Below are 19,101 nucleotides of genomic sequence, written 5' to 3' on the forward strand. Positions count from 1 at the left end.
TTTTACTAAAAACACCCTCTACGTGTTATTATTGTTCCATTACACCATGGGTCTGCTCAATTCTCTTTTCGCAAAGCCCAAGCTTTGTTCACTCAAAGGGTAGAACTTTCCCATAGGCAAAGAAAGTCTTTTCTCAGAGATGTGTCTGTAAATGAGACGTTTCAACTCAGGAACTATAAAGGAGGAAACTTTAGAAATTGTCCAGCAACCTCAATGTCTAGGGTCTTAACACCAAAATAGAGGGCAACTAGATTACTCAGGAGTGTGCTGCTCCACATGGATGCTGCTTCCTTTCCTTGCCACCTCCTCCCCCGCCTCTTCAGTGAATATTTTTTATGTGTTTTTTGATATATGTTTATGAGGTATCCAAAAGGTATCCAAAAACAGTGCACCAGATTTATCAGAGGCCTGCAGTGAAAATATTTGCGAACGAGGAGACCTATTGCCTATCCGATAAGCTCAGTTTTTAAAGAAAACAGAAAAAAACCTCACCTCCTCAGTTTTATTTCAAATTACTGTTCTACTCAGTTTTTTACTTTCATAGAGTGAGAGATGTGCACAAGGGAGTTACAGAAATAAAGGAAGGAGAAGGGGCCCTATGAGAACATCACAACAGAAATGAAACATAATAAAAATGTGATAGTGGACAAATGAACAGACAAAAATAAAGGAATCTAGAACAGATAGAGGTAATGGAGTTTGTTTCATTTCAGGTGTGTTTGGATTCCAGAGTGTTTCTACTAATTTAAAAAGAAACTTGTCTAGAAGTAAAAGTGCATGGTGCTGGAATTATGGACGGCCACAGAAGGTGGACCTCTATAAATGTATTTAGAGGCAGGAGTTAATAAACTAAGGTGTCTGGTGCAAATTTGGCATAGTGCTGTTCCAAATATGGAGAACAGTCAATCACAGAGATTTACTACTAGGCCAAAAATGAAGAAAAAGGTGAAGAAGAGACCATGAGAAAAGGAGAGTGGATACAAGGGACAGGAATCCAGGAAATGCAGAGCCTAAGATCATAATTAGTGAGAAACTGAGCGCGAGGTGGAAATACTTGAGAATCTATTGAAGGGAAGCAGCATGAAAAGAAAAGTGATTTTACCTGCATACTTACAGCACAAACAGCCAAAGAGGCCAAATAGATTGGAAAGTTGGGAAGTGAAGAGATCAAGCAGCAGGCTTAAACAAACAAAAGAGAATACTTTTCCTTCAAAGCACATAATTCAATTCAGAAACTTGTTGCCACAGGTTATTGTGAAAGCTGACATGATAAATGTTTTGAAATGGGACTGGACAAGCAGGTGGAAGATAAATACATTATAGTCCAAAGGAAAGGTGCAGTGGGACCTTTGGTCTTACACATTGTAGGAGATCTTCTCTTTGAAAGTACATTTCAAAATATTAACGAGGATGTAACTCGGTCTTTCAGTTGTCTTTCTTTGCAAAAAATAGCTTGCCTAAGAAAAAAATACAAAATAATTGAGAGGCTGAAGTCAAGGGAATATGTTATGCCGCTTTTTATTCTCCAGAGATACTGAGTTACTGGCTCAATCGCTTTCTAGTGTATGTATAATTGTGGCCGTAAGAACTGCCTTGACCATCCACAGCTGCTGATTCATGTTAATTTCCATCTTGCTTTGATAGATAATTGATACACGACACATTATAGCTCTGAATATTTCAGTTAATTGAATGCCTGTCTTCAGATTGGCAAATCAGGATATTTCACCAAAACCCTTTATTTCAAATAGGTCTGCAAATTATCACATGCTGCTGTTTCCACTAAGAAGATTTCCCAGTGATGGGGACTTCTGCCACCCACTGAATGTGATGTTGAACTAAGTCTTCAGCAGTGACATCCAGAGATTATGAACTACTGCTACACACATAACAGCTGTGTCTTCAGTTTGATTATGATGGACCACCTCCTTTCTCAACTCCAGCTAAATCAATGCAGTTATTACCTACGCTTTGTAAGTAGAATCTATGTTTTTGGGTTGAGCATCATGAGTTTGACAGTTAGCTCTGTTTACTGATGATTAATGACTAGTATTTGGACAAAGGTAAACAAAAATTCTTAATAAATTGGAAGAGAGTGAAAATTGCCTGGGGCCCATTACCAAAGAAAGAGTGTAATATATCTAGCCAGAATGTGCACTTCTAAAGCACTAAGCTTGCCAATTAGAATACAGAAATGACAACAACTACAGACATTAAAGCTTATGCCTTTGTTACTGCATGAGACAAATGTTTGAGCAAACTACATGTCTTACCTTTGTACTGCTGCCTATAAACTCTGACTTTGTGCCCACCTTCCTGCTTCATGGTGTTTTCTTGACATTTATTAATAATAATAAAAGCTAAGAAAAATGAAAGTAGCAGCCGTATTGATTCAGCAAAGCAGCATGAGCATATTTAATAGCCCATGCCTTTTACCTGATTCAAGTATATTCAATTTCTCTGAAGTCTGATTTCTTTAATTATACTACAAATCTAAAATGTCTTTTTATGTTACCAGATACTAATTATATTAGACAGATCGCCATTCATCTGCTTATAGCAATATTTATTGCCATTGCCATCACTTAACATCAAAACAGTATTACCTCATCATCATTTACAGTGGAAAAAGTACTACTTTTCTGTATAATTTTGTGTCTAGGTTGGTCCAGTTAAAGGCACGAGACACTCTGTACTTGGTTTATATAATTAATATGTATAAATACTTTGCTTACTCTTAATCTCTAATTATGATAAACTATACCTTCCATTTGTAGGCAAGCTTCTCTCTGTGCTAAAGCTGCCTAAAGCTCCTCTGAGTTAGGAAGATAACTTCAGAAATTGAGAAAATTAGTAGATTGAGTCCCACTGAGAGGGGGATTTCATAGTGGAAAAAAGGAATAGAAGCCAGATGAAACTTTTACAACCTTAATAAACAGAAAGACAGAAAATCTGTTGAAGTAGAAGTGAAAAAAGGAAAAATTGTAGAAGAAATCACAGTATGGATGAGAAAAGAAAAGCTGTGAATCAGGTTACACTCTCCTGCCTCTGCAGAGGATACCTTCCATCGATGTCCTCTGCCTTCTCACACAAGCTCTCCTGGAAAAACTGAATCAGCCATAGTATCTCCCTAAACTTGGGCATGTCATTATCATTCTTTCTCTCCATCACTGCAACTCCTCTGGGCTCGAGAGTTTCCTAGAAAAACTGTTAGTTGTTTAACAACTGTGCAGCTGGACTTCCAGAGGCTCCATTAAGGCAGTGGCTACCAGCACTCACTTATGCCTTACTCCTTACAGATCTGGTAGGTCACTTTTCCTAGACCTTACTTTCTTGACCTGCAATTTAAAAGAATCTCTTGTGAAGAGATTCTCTCCTCATGGAGATTCCTCCCCTCTCCTCTCCTACATCTTTATGAACGTACCTCCCCTTATGTTAAATCTGGCATGTACTTGTATTAGAAACCTAACATTCAAGGTAAGAAGGCATACTTATATGATAAATCAGCTCTAACAAAGGAGTAGGACAAAAAAAATTACATCAGCACATTAGGCACAGGGGAAGGGATGAGAAATCAAAGGATGCTCCCAGATACATTTAGAAAGATATAGGAAAAAAAATAATAAAATCCTCTATTAAATGGAAGAATGCATCTCAGAAAATGATAAAAAGTAGGTTTGCTAGCCCCCAGAGAGAAAGAGAGAGAGAGAATATTGTATAATTTTGGGAAGATTATGTTTCATTAGAGACATTCGTGAATGTAATGAGCTAAAGAAGGGGTAAGACTGCTTAAATTGATCTATACAACTGATTGTGCTACACTTGATAATTGTGTCAGTCTCTTCTGTACTTAAAATAAACTTAACAACTCTGAAATGCAGTCAGTTGTTAAGCACTAAACATCATCACACACTCTGTCACACTACTCTCATTGTTTCAGAAACCTTAGAAGCACCTGACATTTACCTTTTCTAGTTCTAACACTGGAATTGCAGAAATGCAATTAGGAAAACTCTGGTACTCATAACAGAAAAGGTCAGCAATGTGCAAGCTAAACCTGATAACATGCCTAATGTGCTGCCAAACATAACAGAATGCCTTCCTGATAATTAATGATTTTACAGACTGCCATGAAGTTGTTGCAAGATAATCAGATCAACGGGGGGCATGCCACCATGCGAAAGACACACAGGAGATCGTGAAATATTCTTTGATAGAGGTATATTGCCAAGTCACCACCAATAGAAAAATCTAACATTATAAAAGGCCATGTTTTCAGAAATAATCACATAAATAAATTGGGCAGAAAACACAAATGACAGAAGTTTCAACATTTGGTAAGCACAGAAGCCATTACCTCATCAAAGGCAGTGCACTTTGTGCCTGCAGCCAACAACCAATACACCATCACCTCCAGGATGTAAAAGACAAGTTTTCTTTTTCTTTTCTTGTAGTAATCAATGTAAGTAGAGGTTAGAGGGTTTAGTTTTTCTGTTTGTCTTTAATACAGAAATACTCACGCAGCAGTACAGGCTCTGTGTTCCTCACGCAAAGACCTTCTCCTTACTTGTGCCACTAATCCTACATAAACTAATAGTGAACTTTAAGAAAAATGAAAAGTAATCTAAGGGGTTCTTTTGATAAATGACATTTCATCAACAGTGCCAAAAAATAGCTCATTTCTGAAAGCTGAAAGTAGCACTTATTAGAAGTTTTCTGCCAAATACCTAAAGGCAGGTTAAACCTTTAGTGAAAAATGTTTTTGAGACCTTACAAACACCAAAGAAACGTATATTTGTTATATCTGAATTCATCATGAACAAATAAAATCTATATAGTTTGCATGTCTATTTACAGACTATAATTTGTATTTGATTGTTTCATTTTATTTTGTCATAGTTATAAGAAGTTGCATTTTTTTAAAAACTAGCGGAAAAAAAAGTACCATCATGAACTACAGTGGAGCTTTCGCCTCTATATTCACTTAGGTTAAAATTCAAATTACAGAACTCACAATCTTCCAGGAATTATCACATACATATCTGTGATAAGAGAACATTATGTTTTGAGACCACTAGATCCATATTGCAAAGCTGTATTAAAGGCAAAGGCTAACTTTGTATTATAGTTTCTCCTATACCTGAGTTATATCAATCTATTTCATGACCAATGTAAAAGCCAGCTATTCTTTTCATGTGACACATATTGTTGCCTAATTAATTAAGGAAAACAAATCAACTATAACTTAGTGTGAACCTCCGTATTTTTTGATTTCATTAGAAGTATCATGAATTTAGGACATGACATATTTTTGAGGATTGACTGTAACGATAGGCCAGACGACGATCAGTTAACTTGTATAAGCTGAATTTTCTCAGTAGCAGGCTATAACTCGTGTGAAGAAAAGTATCTGATGTCCTGTGTTTGGTGGTCTATAAAGAACTAAACAAAAAACCTCAAGCACCTGTCTGTCTGGTATTTCCGTATTTACCTTCATACATCCTTTTGTAACCAGCTTTGTCTGAACAGCGTGTGCCTGAGGCAAGTATTTATAAGACAGTACCAACAATGCAAAACATTTTTACAGGTGCTTACTTTGCAAAAAGTTCACAACATAAGTGAATATATTTTGTTTAAACTGTATGAAGAGACGCATGCCAATAAAAGGAAGTAAACACATTCCCCACAACTAGATGATAGCATCAATGAAAGTGCAATTATACTTCCAGCTTGTTCTTGCTATTCTTTCGGTAATGATCATAAGCAACTGATTGTATTTTCTTGAAATGCTACATATGCATAACATGCACCAAAAAACTAACGAGAACACACTCACCATGTACTATCAGGACATATTCTGTGCTGTTTCGGCCAATAGGATTTTTTGCTTCACATCGGTATGTGCCATTGTCTGTTTTGTTTAGGAAACTGATGCTTAGGACCCTGCCGTTGACAACCATTCTCTCTGGATCTGGTAGTTCTCCACCGTCCTTTGTCCACAGTACTGGTTCTGGCCTGTTGTATCCAAAGCAATGCATTTAATCAGATACATGAAGCATGTATATGCAACATACACATCAGAAGCAGTAGCATCAGAAACTTATGAATAGTAACCCGCCATCAAAGAATATTCAGTGATCATTTGAGTTACTGGATATAATGAACTGTCACTATTACAACCTCACCATCCTGGATGGGAAGTACTAACAAAAGTGAAAGAACAAGCAGGGAAAAGAAGAGAAACAAAAAAGGAAACAGAATGGTACTGGAACAGGCCAAGATCTTTCCTAAATTAAAAATTAGTTCTCATGAGGTTTCAGGGCCCACAGGTCGGCAAGATGCTTGGCAAGCTTTCCGTTTGTGTGATGAGCAATATGGTCCTGTGTGACTGACAGGCATCAGAAATCATGCAAGCAGGCTGAGGTAGATGTAAGTGGTTTGTAAATGGATTCTGAAATTATTTAGGCCATTCACATTCACAAGTGCACTTGCATGCGCTGAGTGTTTTTCCTGAACCAGGCGTATCAGTCTCTAAGTAGCACATCTTACACACAATCTAAATTTGTTCCTGTTGCTGCATTGTGTCACAGCCCATCCCTTTTTCCACCCTTTCTGCATCCTTCCCTCAAATAATTGCTTGTTATGCATGTTCTCACAAGCAATAGAAGATTTGACTTAAAATCCTCGATTTCCTTCCTTTGTGAAACTTCCTCTTGTGCCTCATGAACTCACATCAAACAGGCCAAAGGCAAAGCACTGACAGCAATAACCCCCTAGGCAAGTTAAGGGCACCGCGGAGAAGGGAACTGACCGTCTTGCAGATTCACATATACCGTCCCACTGGCAAGTGATACCTAACTCTTTCCTAAAGACTCAAGAAGCTCCACAGTTCATGAGATTTGCCTAACAGACAGCAGGATGTATTTATTACCGGTATGCAGTCTTTATTTACATGTAACATGACCTACTTTCAAATTTACATGAGGGAAATTGGCAAAAAGGCAGGTCCGTGACTGGGAATGAAAAGTTGGCTTACTGAATCCTGACTATCTCACAAACAGACACAGCATCTCAGGTCCTTACATACTAGTCACTAAAGCAAGATATATACAGCCTGGGGTGTCACTGCTACATTACTTGTATTTGGTAGCTTTGTACACTATAACCCAAATATCAATCCCTTTCTTTTGGGTACACTACTTAAGTAATTTCAGTCAGAAGCAGTTCTAGATTTGCACATTTATTTGGTAGGAGAATGTTACATTACATTTTCCTATCGAAGTATGCAGTTGTAAGACTAGGTAATAAAACAAAATGTAAAACGCTGTTATAAAATCAGATGCCAAATTAGTCGCTAGTCTTACTCAAGAAATACTTAATTTCATTAATTTAAGCAGGTGTTTAAAGCCTATTAAATATAATAAGTGTTAAGAATAAGAATTAAACCTAAATACCTAAGGAGAGACATTTTGCCAAAATGTGGGCTCATGCACAGAAAAATAGTCCTAATGACTGCAACAACACGATTTTCTTTTAAGTTAGGCAAGACATGTAAACAAAGTTATTTTTTCCGAAATGCTGTATAATGCTGCTATATAATTTATATTATTTTTTAAAGTAAAAATACTATACCATGTTTCTCTTGAAAGATAACAGAGATTTATACACATTTTAGTAATATTTGGATGACACCTTGTTAAATCGTTGTTGAACTTGTTACCTAGACTGGCTGTTCTCTGAAGTTATGATTATTTTAGATCATATACTCAGGGAGTAAAACAAGAGTCACATAATTTTAAACCAAGGATTAAGACCTGTCGGTGTAATGGGCCTTATTTATACCTTACCGTAAATATGTCTTAATACTCTTTCTAAGTGCACTTTCAGGAACTGGTATCTAAATACACATGACACACAATATACACACTTCCTTTCTGCTTAATGCGAGCAGGGAATCTAGATGTCCATGCTGGTGCAGAAACATTGCCCTACAGAGTTCACAACGTTAAGGTGTGATTTGCTTTGATATGTTAAGGTGGATTTGTTCAATTTTCTTGCAAACTTCTCATTGTTCCCCATTTACCAGCTTACTGTGAATCTGTAATCCCAGGAGTGGAAACTCTGAAACACTTCTGTTACAATGTGCACCATTACCTTCGTAAATGGCATGTTAAAGCAACTTCTGTGCAGTGGTAATTTATGGAACTTACGTTTTAAATTGAAATTAGATGGCATACCCTAGGGAAAAACCATAGGATAACAAATAAGTATGAAATGGAGCCTTAGATATAAATTATTCAGGGAGCTTTGTTACATCGTAATATACCAACTCTAGTCTTATACAGAGTGCTTAGCTATGGTTGCAAAATGATGGTGGCAGAAAAATCATGGCTTAGAGAGAGGCAGATCTACATACTCTGGGTGTCAGGGAAGCTGCTAATTAACAACTAGTATTAAGCCATCTTGTGCTGGCTTAGTGGCAGCAGCAGAGCAACTCCTGGGCAGCCGGCCCATGGTCAACACATCATGGTGGCCAGGCACAGCTCTCACTCCGTCTCACCGCTCTCAGGGAGGATGGTGCCTAAACCAGCAATTCTGTCACAGCCATAAAATTAAATTTTGCCGGCACTGCTGGGAAACTTTGAGACACTCTGGTCTAAACAATTCATTAGTTAGGCAGAAGTGAGCTAAGAACATGAGGCATGCTCATGCACCCAGGCCAGCATGCTACTGTGGTCAGTGACAAGGGGAGCGGCTGTTGAAGGAAAGCACGTGAATGTGGCCATTTTCTGTGGTCCATTCCCCCTGTACTCTGCCAGCATCCACAATCATTCTATTGGGGATGTTAGAGGGCACATCTCTTGTTCTCTTTGGTATCTACTTAGTATTTAGACCTGTTGTCTATGAATATCTCTAATATCTTTTTGAATCTGCTTGTCTGTCAACCCAGCCTCCTGTGGCAATGAATTCTGGAAGTTCCCTGCCTGCTGTGCAAAAACGTATTTACTTTTATCTGTCTTACACTGATCTCCTAGCAGTGGCAATGAATATTGCAGGATATGGTAAGTAATGCTTCTGTGTATTATAACCTTGTTATAAGTCATGATAGCCTTGTGCTTAAGTAGGCCTCTCTCTCCCCCTCTTTCTCTGTTTGTTTGAATTTGATACCTTCCGAGATTATTGGCAGGGAAAAAAAAATATTCACAGGGAAAAACGGGTAAAGGAACCGTAAATATAAAGCGTAGTGGCTATTCCTTGATAATTGTGGCTATTCCTAGTACATTCATTGTCCAAAGCACAAATGCAGCTGAAACACTGGTGGGGAAGCTTTCCTTCGGTGACACAAGGCACGGAGAAGTGTGAATTCCCCATAGTTTATCCTATTGAAACATGTTCATGGATGCAAATCCAGACAGAGGTTCTTCCTCTTATGCAACATTTTGAAAGGGTTCTGGCTCAACTGGGGGATATTTAGGTTTGACCTTCTAAAACACCCAGCAAATATGTACACTCCTAATATCGCACATTTTTCTCCATTGCATACATCTCCAATATTGCAGAATTTCAGCTTTTCTTCACATAATAAAGGGTTGCCATACCGCTATCTCTTACTGTGTAGACTGGAACAAACAGGGTATCCCTGTGCCTTGCATTTGTGCTTACTTCAAGTTGAATCACTCTTAGCAGTTTAATCCCCATTTTTCTCAGACAGTCCTGAAAACCTCTTTCTTGGACCACAATAGCTGTAAAGTCAGAATGAGCACTGTGGCCACTAATGCAATTGCACATTACTATCTTCACACATTTCATGGCACAAACAAGCTCACTGACCTGCTCTGTCCTAACAGGAGCATGCAGCCCGCTAGTACCTGTGCAGTCACCGAAAGAACAAGTCTGTCCTCCCTTTTTTTTTTCCCATCTTGGGTGAGAAGTGCTTTTCTATATCCCTGGTTTGATCCCTCCCATGGATGCGGTTAAGTGGAAATAAGCTGTGTTACCACTGAGACCCTTCACTGGGTTGAGGGAGGTAGCAGAGCTGAAGCACCAAGATGCTGTTTTCTTCCCCAAAACACAGCTCTGCTTACCTATTCTAATTCGCTCCCCATGTGACACCTTTTAAAACAAAATCAAACAACTTAAGCATGCTGTACTGAAGAAATTCTTTCAAAGACACAGCTCAACAGTGGCAGCCCATGCTATTTCTTTGGCTAGTACGTACTGCTTTAACTGATTTGGCTTTGCATGCAGCTGCCCACAGTGGCACTACCGGGACTGCATTAAACTGAAAGAAGCCAGAGATACCAATCACAAGCATAATAAAAATCCTTAATTATGACCTATGACTTCTCTGCCAGCCCCCCAAAAGAAATTTGAACTCTATACTCTCTCTGAAGAACTCCTAAATGGGCTTAGATTTTGGTATAATTTATGTTTAATACTAGTAGAAAGGCCCAGAAGCTTTCAGTCACTGACTTGCAAAAGGGAACTGTTTTTTGGTATAAACAAATGATTTTGTTAACTGTCTTCATGTTAGCCTCAGAACTTGACATAAAAAGGAACAGAATTTGGTATTCTTTCCCAGACAAACTGAAATGAGACTGCAATGGGGATGTAAAAAAAATGGTATCGTGTTCCAGGATGATTCATGTTTTATACTGTGGAGCAGGAGTTTTCTTGCAAGTAACTTAACAAAGAATTTGTAAATAAAGTGAAATTATTTTCTAATCCTGAGGCTAAGAAACCTTTTCTTCCAAAATAAGTCAGCAAGAAAGCTAAGGGCGAACTGGAATGTGTTGGGAAAAAATATGTTTTAAAAACCACAGTCAGATTTAATTAGAAAAGAACACTTAGGCACAGACTTACCTTTTCAACAAGTGTTTATGTAACATGAAAGTCAAGAGTTACTATTTAACTCCACATTAATATTTTTTATGACCTGGGCTTTTAAAAGTTACACAGTAGTATTTTAAAACAAGTTCGCTAATTTTCCATCCCTTTCTCCATCCTTAACCAAAGGACTGTGATGTTTCAGTGCTTTCCTATACTCCTCCTTTCTAGCAATATCTTTATATCTAACCATTATATTTATCTTAACCTAGCCTTCATTTAAAAGCGACACACAGATCTATTTTATCACCTTTTCTTTCTGAACAAAGTGAATTTAAGCAATACAACCCATTCTCACTTGAAAGTTCTTGGCTCTATTCATTTTTGCTGCCCTTTTCTGATTGTTGTGTACAGAAAGGTCATGTGCAAAGCGTTCTTCTTTGAGATCTTAGTAAACAACATTCAGACAACTTACTGGCCTATAATACTAGCACAGGATAACCTTTTAATTTCCGTAAGATAACACTCAAAAAAACCCAAAACAACAACAACAAACAGTGCCAGCTTTTTACATACTCAGTCTCACTGAGGATATTATCATCCACATGGGTATCTAAGCATCCTGTCAAAATTTTGTAGCCAATGTGGATAAAAATAAGGAAGATGGAAGAAGGATTTGTGGAACGCTAACAAGGCAAGTAAATTCAACATTTTGAGTATGGCGCTCTTGAACATTGCCTTTTACTTCTCCAAACAGGGGCACACTTGTCTATAAAAGTCCATAAAAACATAATCTAGTGGAAATGCTCAAATGAGTAATGGAAAAGGTATCACCACATTTATCAGAACATTTTTTTGTTGAAATCCTGCTGCAATGTTAAAAGTCATCTAAGGGAATGATCGCTTCATTAATTTGAAACTTAGAGAGTTTCTCTGTATTGAGAATCTGGATTTTTAGCTTTGTCAGTTAATCATCCTGTTGAAAGTTTAAATCCTGAGGGAACTTCTTGTTTATATAAAGTCTCAGTCTGATGAGTCATATTGGGATGAGCTGGTTTGGGAGCATTTCATCTATCAAAAACATCAATATCCACAGTCACTAGCCTTTCCTAAAAGGCTTAGATAGATGGTTTTTATTTTGTAGATAAGAACCCTCTGTGATTTTGTAGTTCTGCAAAGCTTGAGTAACCTTCATAGCGTGTTTTTCTCCCCAGAAGAATTAGTCAAGAATATCCTAAGTACCTTTTATGAAGTTCTCTTTTTTTAAGAAGGAAGCTTTGAACATCTGAATTGACTATTATATTTGTCTACACTTTTCTCTTTTAAGCACCTCAGCAGACATAATGTAGCCTAAGAATATCTATGATGCCCTATACCAATGTTTTTAAAATGGTTAAGAATTAAATTACCAACATATGTTAAAAATGAGATGGCAACAAAATATAGATTTCTACTTTTTATATCACAAAAATTTGACAGGAATTCACAGCTATAAAGACAACAGGTACAACAAGAAATGTTGATGATGGTTGCAGTGTATTATGCCTTTGAAAAAGTTGCTAAAATGATAAACTTAAAGAGGTGACAGGAATCTCAAACAGTGTTAGTATTCACCATTTCCAGGAAAAAAAAAACCACAAAAAAATAGGAAAAAAAAAAAGATAGCATGAAAGGGAAGAAAACAAACAGACCAAAACAAACAAAAACCCCCCAATGCTTCATTACTTATCTTCTGTCCTGGATACAGATAAAGCCTTTCTTTTGTCCACCACAAATGCACTTGGGTGACAGACCTCCCTGCCTGTAGCTTGCTTTGGATAAATCAGGCAGTCCTCTTACCTTCAGATTGGCTCACTGGATTACAGATGCTAACCATGTTGATATGATAGACTAAATTTGCAGCCGAAAGTCCTTATCCCTCAGTAGCCTGTGACAGCAACTGATTAAAGTAACTCAAGAAGAGTCTTTTCAAACCAAAGGTATTTATTCTTTTACCTAAAGATATAAAGTATAGATTGCTAAGAGGTAAAAGAGTAATTTTTCATGTTCATATTTCCTCCTATCTACACCCTAATCTTTTCAAGGTTCCTTTCAGGTCAGTTAATACCTTTGCCTGTAAGAACCTGACTGTTCTCTTTCTGCCATAATTCTCTTTCCTTCTGTATCTCCCTCTCATCAGGCTGATAACCCACTCCCCTTTATCTTTTAGTATCTTTAGAGTCTATGACTCCCTTTGACCTAAGGCTTTCAGCCTTTTAACACAGCTGTGTAATGCTGCTGGTCTCTGGATAGCCTTTTCCCAGTTGATCACTAACCCATTATAACGTTAACTTCTTTGCAACTATTTACCTGTAGTTTTTCCCTTTGCCTTTTTTGCATGTCTTGTGGGTTCCCCCACCCCTTATCTGTTTCCTTTATGTTAGTTATTCTTAAGAAGGCAAGGCAATATCAAACAAATATCCTGAAAAGTGCATAATCCATATATGTATGTATGTATATATGAAGTTTCTTACCTAATTCCAGTATTATTCACAATCCTAAAAAAACTGCTGTGATTAACATTTTGGAGATTGGCTTTCTCATAGTCATGAGACAGATCAACGAGAGAACTTATGTGAAATCAGAAGATACCTTATCAGTGAATTGCATCAGAAATATCCCTCGTATTCTACTATTGTAAGCAGCAGGAAGGCTAGAGATGGCCAAAAAGATTCTCAAAAAACCCCCAAACCTTTGTGAGGGAGATGCCATAGGGATGTAGTCCAGAATTTGATTTAAATAAACTCAAAATCCATTGCCATATGAAAGCAGATGTGGGGGAGTCCCCTAAGCTAGTTCACACAGTGCCATCCTCCTTAAGGTAATTTTAATGTGGGAGGAAAAAGAGACCACCACATTGGTGTGCTCACTGCTGTGGGTGATCCACTGTCTTCCCATGATCCACACTAGAAGTGAAAAAAATAGTTCAGAGAATTATAATTCTTTGTCAATAGTCACTGTGTGTGTGTTGGAGAAGCAGTTTTGCCAGGGTTAGTTTAGTTGTGCTAGCACTGCCAGCCCTTCAGCTTTGAAGGAAGTGCAAAATCAGAGAGCGCACAAAAGTGCAATATGGCTGATGGGTCAATGTCAGAAAAAGCTTCGTCGTGATATTGTGCAATACATCAAAACTGAGGTCAAGTCAGCAGATTTTCTCAACAGTGGAATACATAGGAACCCATCACTGTAGTATATGACAACACACTTACTTACTTAAGTGATTTCTTATGCCCCCAATACCAGAGCATGCAAACGGCCAACTCCAAATAAATGCAGGGAGACATGAAATCAAACTGTGCACAGTTGGTTGCTAACGCCATTTATCACCCCAAGTACCTCCAACTATTCAGAGTCAAGAAAACACTTACCTAAAAATGCATCTTCTTAAAAATTGTTCTTGTTATAAAGATTTCTAAGAAAACACTATAATCATTCAGGTTACATATTTTATTTTGCCAGTTTCAGCAGTGCTGCTCCTAATGTTATTAATTTCTTTTAAGGCCTTTATCTGAACATCTTATCTGCTCTCCTCTTCTATATCAGAAGGAATCTCCTTTTTGTCTCAGAGTTATTAAACTCATCTTGCAGTGAAATTACCATTGCATGCCATAAAAATAACATGCTAACCTCTTACAAATGTCACCTGTCTTTAAAGAATGCAGACAAACTGTTTTGCCTTATATTTTTTAGTAAGTCCTGAAGGCGGCCTCTGTTAAAAGTTCCTTTATGTGGTCATAATAAACGAGAAACAATAAAAGTCATTCTAAGCAAGACTGTCCTCTTGATCTGGAAGAGAAGTATGGTCTATTTTGTATTTCTCAACTTCACTGATCATTTCGCCCCGGCCCAGCTTCCCTTCTCTCCTATTAGAAGCTACTCAGTATGAGGTTAGGCTTGACTGCCAAATGAGCAAGAGAGAAGACAGTTCTGGCTGCAGAGTTCCTACCTCCCTTACAGCCCCCTATTACGTAGACCAACACCATTGGCAGAGGTACCAGCAAATCCTGATCAACCTTTCCATTGTGACAGACAGCTAAATCTTGTTCCAATAATGGAAGGTTTGCAGAGACGTTCAGAAAGTCAGCTTTTCTAATTGATATTAATAGCTTCAAATCCATATATCAATTTATTTGCTGAATTGTACCCTGTAAATTGAAAAGCTTTTTTTTCTGATTAACATGAGAAACCCTCTTATCTTTAATTTACATAAGAACTAGAAACCTTTTTGCACAGTTCATAGCCTCTACAAATCACATGGATCTCCTGTAGAGTGAACAAATTCAGATTTTATGTCTTATGGAGCTTGATTACTCTTAAATGGAAATTAACTATAAACTCCTGAACTACTGACAAAAGGTCTTAACTGTATGCCAGTGTGTAAAGATAGATCAGGATTGACAGGCATCTGCTATCGCTTAAGGCGTACAGTTCATGCTGACTATTTAAATTATTCAGCCTGTGTTTTTAAGTAATCAGGTCATTTTTCTGTTCTCTACTTTTTTCTATCTTTCAGCAATTATCATTTGTGCAAAACATTTTCCTTTCAATATGCCATATTGAGAAACTGTTCCAAAAGGTTGCACCATATAGTATGCTTTATTTCCTGAGTCTAGAACTTCCATGCCACAACAGCTCAGATTATACATTAAAATATGAAAATGCATTAAAATCCTAGCCATCCAAATCTGGTACACATTCTGGAGTGGAGCCCTTTCTGATTCATATGAACAATGATATTTTGTCCATCCATCAGTGAATTACTCTGTCCATGTCTGAATCAAGAATTAATCCGACACTACCATAATGACTTGAGAGTACTGAAATGAGTAAACACTGTGACTATATAAAAATCCTTAAAAAAGGAATATTAAGTTTTCACTCAACATACTTTTTGTTAGCACTTAACAACAAACCACACGCAGAACACTTTCTGCTCTTAAAGTATTAAACTTGGCATTATGTTTAAACCCGCTTTGAGGATTAATATCACTAAGAACAAAAGTCCCTCAGTTTATATGATAGTTGCCTGCTGCAGCTACCATTTTTGTAGTAATGCAAAAATTTAATACTTTATATCATTCTAATATATAAAACATTTTCTAATAGCAAGTTCTAGAGAAGGCAAATCTGTGAACTATTCTAAATATCCAATCTTTTCAACCTAATGAAAGTTCAGACATCTGTGTGTCGCGATAAGCTGTAGCAAAATATTTTTAACTCTCATGGAAGTGCAAAATGTATTTCAGTTTTTATAGCTGTTTTAAGAATGTTTAATTGCTTACTGATTGCCAGTCTTATTTTGGTGCAATGAAATCTCTGAATGATTTCAGACTTCATTTCAAAGTTTGTGCTTTAAAACAAAAAAATAAGTACAAATAATATTCTTCTAAGACACTCTAGTTTTACTACTTGTATATAAAAAAGACTTAAAATACTTCTATTTTTATTCTTTTGATGAACAATACTCTCATGTTTGAGTTTCATCATAAGACCTCAGAAAACCTTCATTTCTTCATTCCAGTTCTACTTTTAAACCAATTTATTGTGCTACTGAATATTTCCCCAAGTATACATCCAGTACTCTTCCAAGCCTGATACTTTCTCTATAGGTGTACTTCTGGTTTTTATCCAAAATTATTTTCAAGTTTTGCTTTTTTTTTTTTTATCTGAACTCTTCAGCTCTTTAGATGATTTGTAAAATTTCCTACAGTTTTTAAGTGTTTATTGTTGTTATTATTATTGGTATCCAACTAATTTGCTAATTTCTCTAATGGAAGTTCTTCATCAGATTAAGTGGTAGCTCTTGTGGCTAATTTTCTTCAAGGAATTCAAATCTCATTGTCTTCACTAACAGATTTCGCTTCTTCCTTTTTTCCCCTTGATATTTAAAACTGACCACAAGTTTCCTACACTTACTAGGCCCTGCCAATATTTTAATACGGCTGTACTTGTGGGTGAAGATCTTAAATTCAAAATTGCACTTTATGAACAGTCAGACTGATACCGTAGAAATGGCTGCACTCTACATTAGATGTGTGTATGATGTATATACCCTATATGTACACAATTTTTAGGAGGAGGCTGCCAGTTTCCAGTCTACAGCAGCTTTTATTCACACACTGATGGGACACTGCCAGTAAGCCTTTTAGGCCAGTCTTAACAAGAAAAAAGACAGAAAGAAAAAAGAAAAGAAAAAAAGAAAAAGAAAAAAAAAAAAAAGGTGTTGCAGATCTGTGTCTCTCTTGCACTGGAGCTGTACACTCCATCTTGCATATACACAAGTGTTCTCAGTGAAAAAAGAAAAGAATCTTGTGCTTATACCCTCCACCTTCTTGATATATTTTAAGATGAAAAACATTGTATGCTTTCTAAGGGGCTGTTGATTTTCTCCACCCTTTTTCTTGGGCATCTGCCTTTGCTACTTCCTCAGTCAGAAAGTAGGAGATACACTCTGAGCACTGCAGATGTGCTAACTTTAATGGGCTTTCACAGCAGAGAACAGTAAGTGCCTTCACCTACCTGGTCTGTACAGTGCCCATTCAATAACCTCACCTTCTGGTTTTCCATCTTGCCCAAATCTCTCCCACATTTGTCATATACTCCATCTACTTTCAAACTTTTGGTGTCTCATTCCATCCCCCCTCCAATCTTTCTCTGACTATGACCAACTTCCCAAACAACAGATTGAACACTTCTATTCCTTTATACTTTCTCAAGTCTTCAGACATTTCTGCACCCTGCAGGCAATTACTCCCATGAAAGGCAAAATTTGCTAAACTACTTTATTTCTGCCTTCCATCAGTTATGACTGTGGAAACACAAAATGGAGAAGGGAGAAAAAGGTGGATGTGTTTCCAAACTTTCAAGGCCAGACTGTCACTTGGGAGCAAACAGGGAACTGAAGAATACAGGCACGCTGATGCATACCGTAAACAAAAAAGGTAAACGTCTTTTAAATACACCATTAGAAGGTCAGGGAATAGGCACTGATTTCATTTCTTTCAGATTTATTCTGAAAGAGACCTGGATATTTTAATGCATTTTTAGTACTTCAAATCAAAATACCTAGTATTTTAGAACATTTTTAGTAGCCAGCTATTAACCACACTTTTTTACATGTATTTTAAAATCTGAGGCTCAAAACATCTTAAGTTCAGAGAAAACACTATAACCTCTACAGCTTACGAACAGCTTTCATAAAAAGTGCACTTTAAAATCTTCTGTCTGTAGAAAACAATGGTATGTATGGCTATAGTGTTCATTTTGTATTGCCAGTTTATAAATAATTTATATTTCTTTTAAATTTTAACCAGGAAAAAGTCCTCCACAGAAGCGTAACATCTCTTTCAAAAAGTTTCCTGAGGCTAAAAAGGCAGAAGGAGAGGTCTAAGCCAGTACAGCAGCAGGAAAGAAAAAAAAAATACATTAAAAAATCTTATGTTATAAATCCTGCCTTACTTTCTGGGGAATGGAGGCCTTGCAGAAGTCACTGCCACCGTCAGCTAACTGACACTAGCTCAAGGACAAAGTACTAGGTAATACTTTGCAAGGAATATCCACAGCTTGGCCTGGACTTGACCACAGATTAGATAAGGTGTTTTCCAATTATCTATAAAGTAGCAAAGATGCTGCTTTTGTATCAGAAGTCTTGTATTGAAGGCCTGATACGGACAGATTGCACAACAACGAGCTGTTCAGGTGGATGCACAATGTATTACCTGAGTCGTATAACAGCTCTCACAGGCAATGGATAAGATATCCCTAATGACATATCGATAATTAAGGGCAAGTGACAACCTTGCTTCTAGGAGATTGTGCGAGAACGTGAAGGGGGAGAGACCTTCTCCATCAGATGCATCTCCCTTACTGCTGCAGGTAGAGGGGGAAGGCAGACTCGATGAAGCCGCCACCTCATCCAGAGTATCGAAAGTCAGCAGAGCCCGAGCTTCAGACTGACAGCCAGGTAATCTCTCACAGAGAAAGAAGTGAGGTCCGCTCAGGGCTACAGCAACATTATTCCAGTCAGGGGAATGGGTAAAAGATGAAACAGAGAAATAGTGATGCCCTGAAAGCTCCTTTTAAATTCTGGAGCTGGAAGTACTCTGGATCAGTACTGGAGCACGTTGGTAATATACGCCCTTCCCCTGTTCTGCCTGGGATCGGTGCCATACATTGATGGGCAAATTAGAAAGACAAATTCCTTTCCTTTCAGCCTCATAAACCAAGACCTACACTCTC

At 37.4% G+C, this 19,101-nt stretch overlaps 1 protein-coding gene across 3 annotated transcripts in view; it reads right to left on the reverse strand.

The window, feature by feature from the left end:
* CADM2 (cell adhesion molecule 2) overlaps window positions 1-19,101 on the reverse strand; it is a 691,310-nt gene that overhangs the window by 64,229 nt on the left and 607,980 nt on the right. For all 3 annotated transcript variants that reach the window (XM_076351761.1, XM_076351770.1, XM_076351754.1), the window contains one exon: window positions 5,837-6,015. In XM_076351761.1, the coding sequence (XP_076207876.1) occupies window positions 5,837-6,015 (179 nt within the window). The remainder of the gene's footprint in view (window positions 1-5,836; window positions 6,016-19,101) is intronic.

The sequence above is a fragment of the Aptenodytes patagonicus genome, chromosome 1 (genome assembly GCF_965638725.1).
Source record: "Aptenodytes patagonicus chromosome 1, bAptPat1.pri.cur, whole genome shotgun sequence".
Lineage (NCBI taxonomy): Eukaryota > Metazoa > Chordata > Aves > Sphenisciformes > Spheniscidae > Aptenodytes > Aptenodytes patagonicus.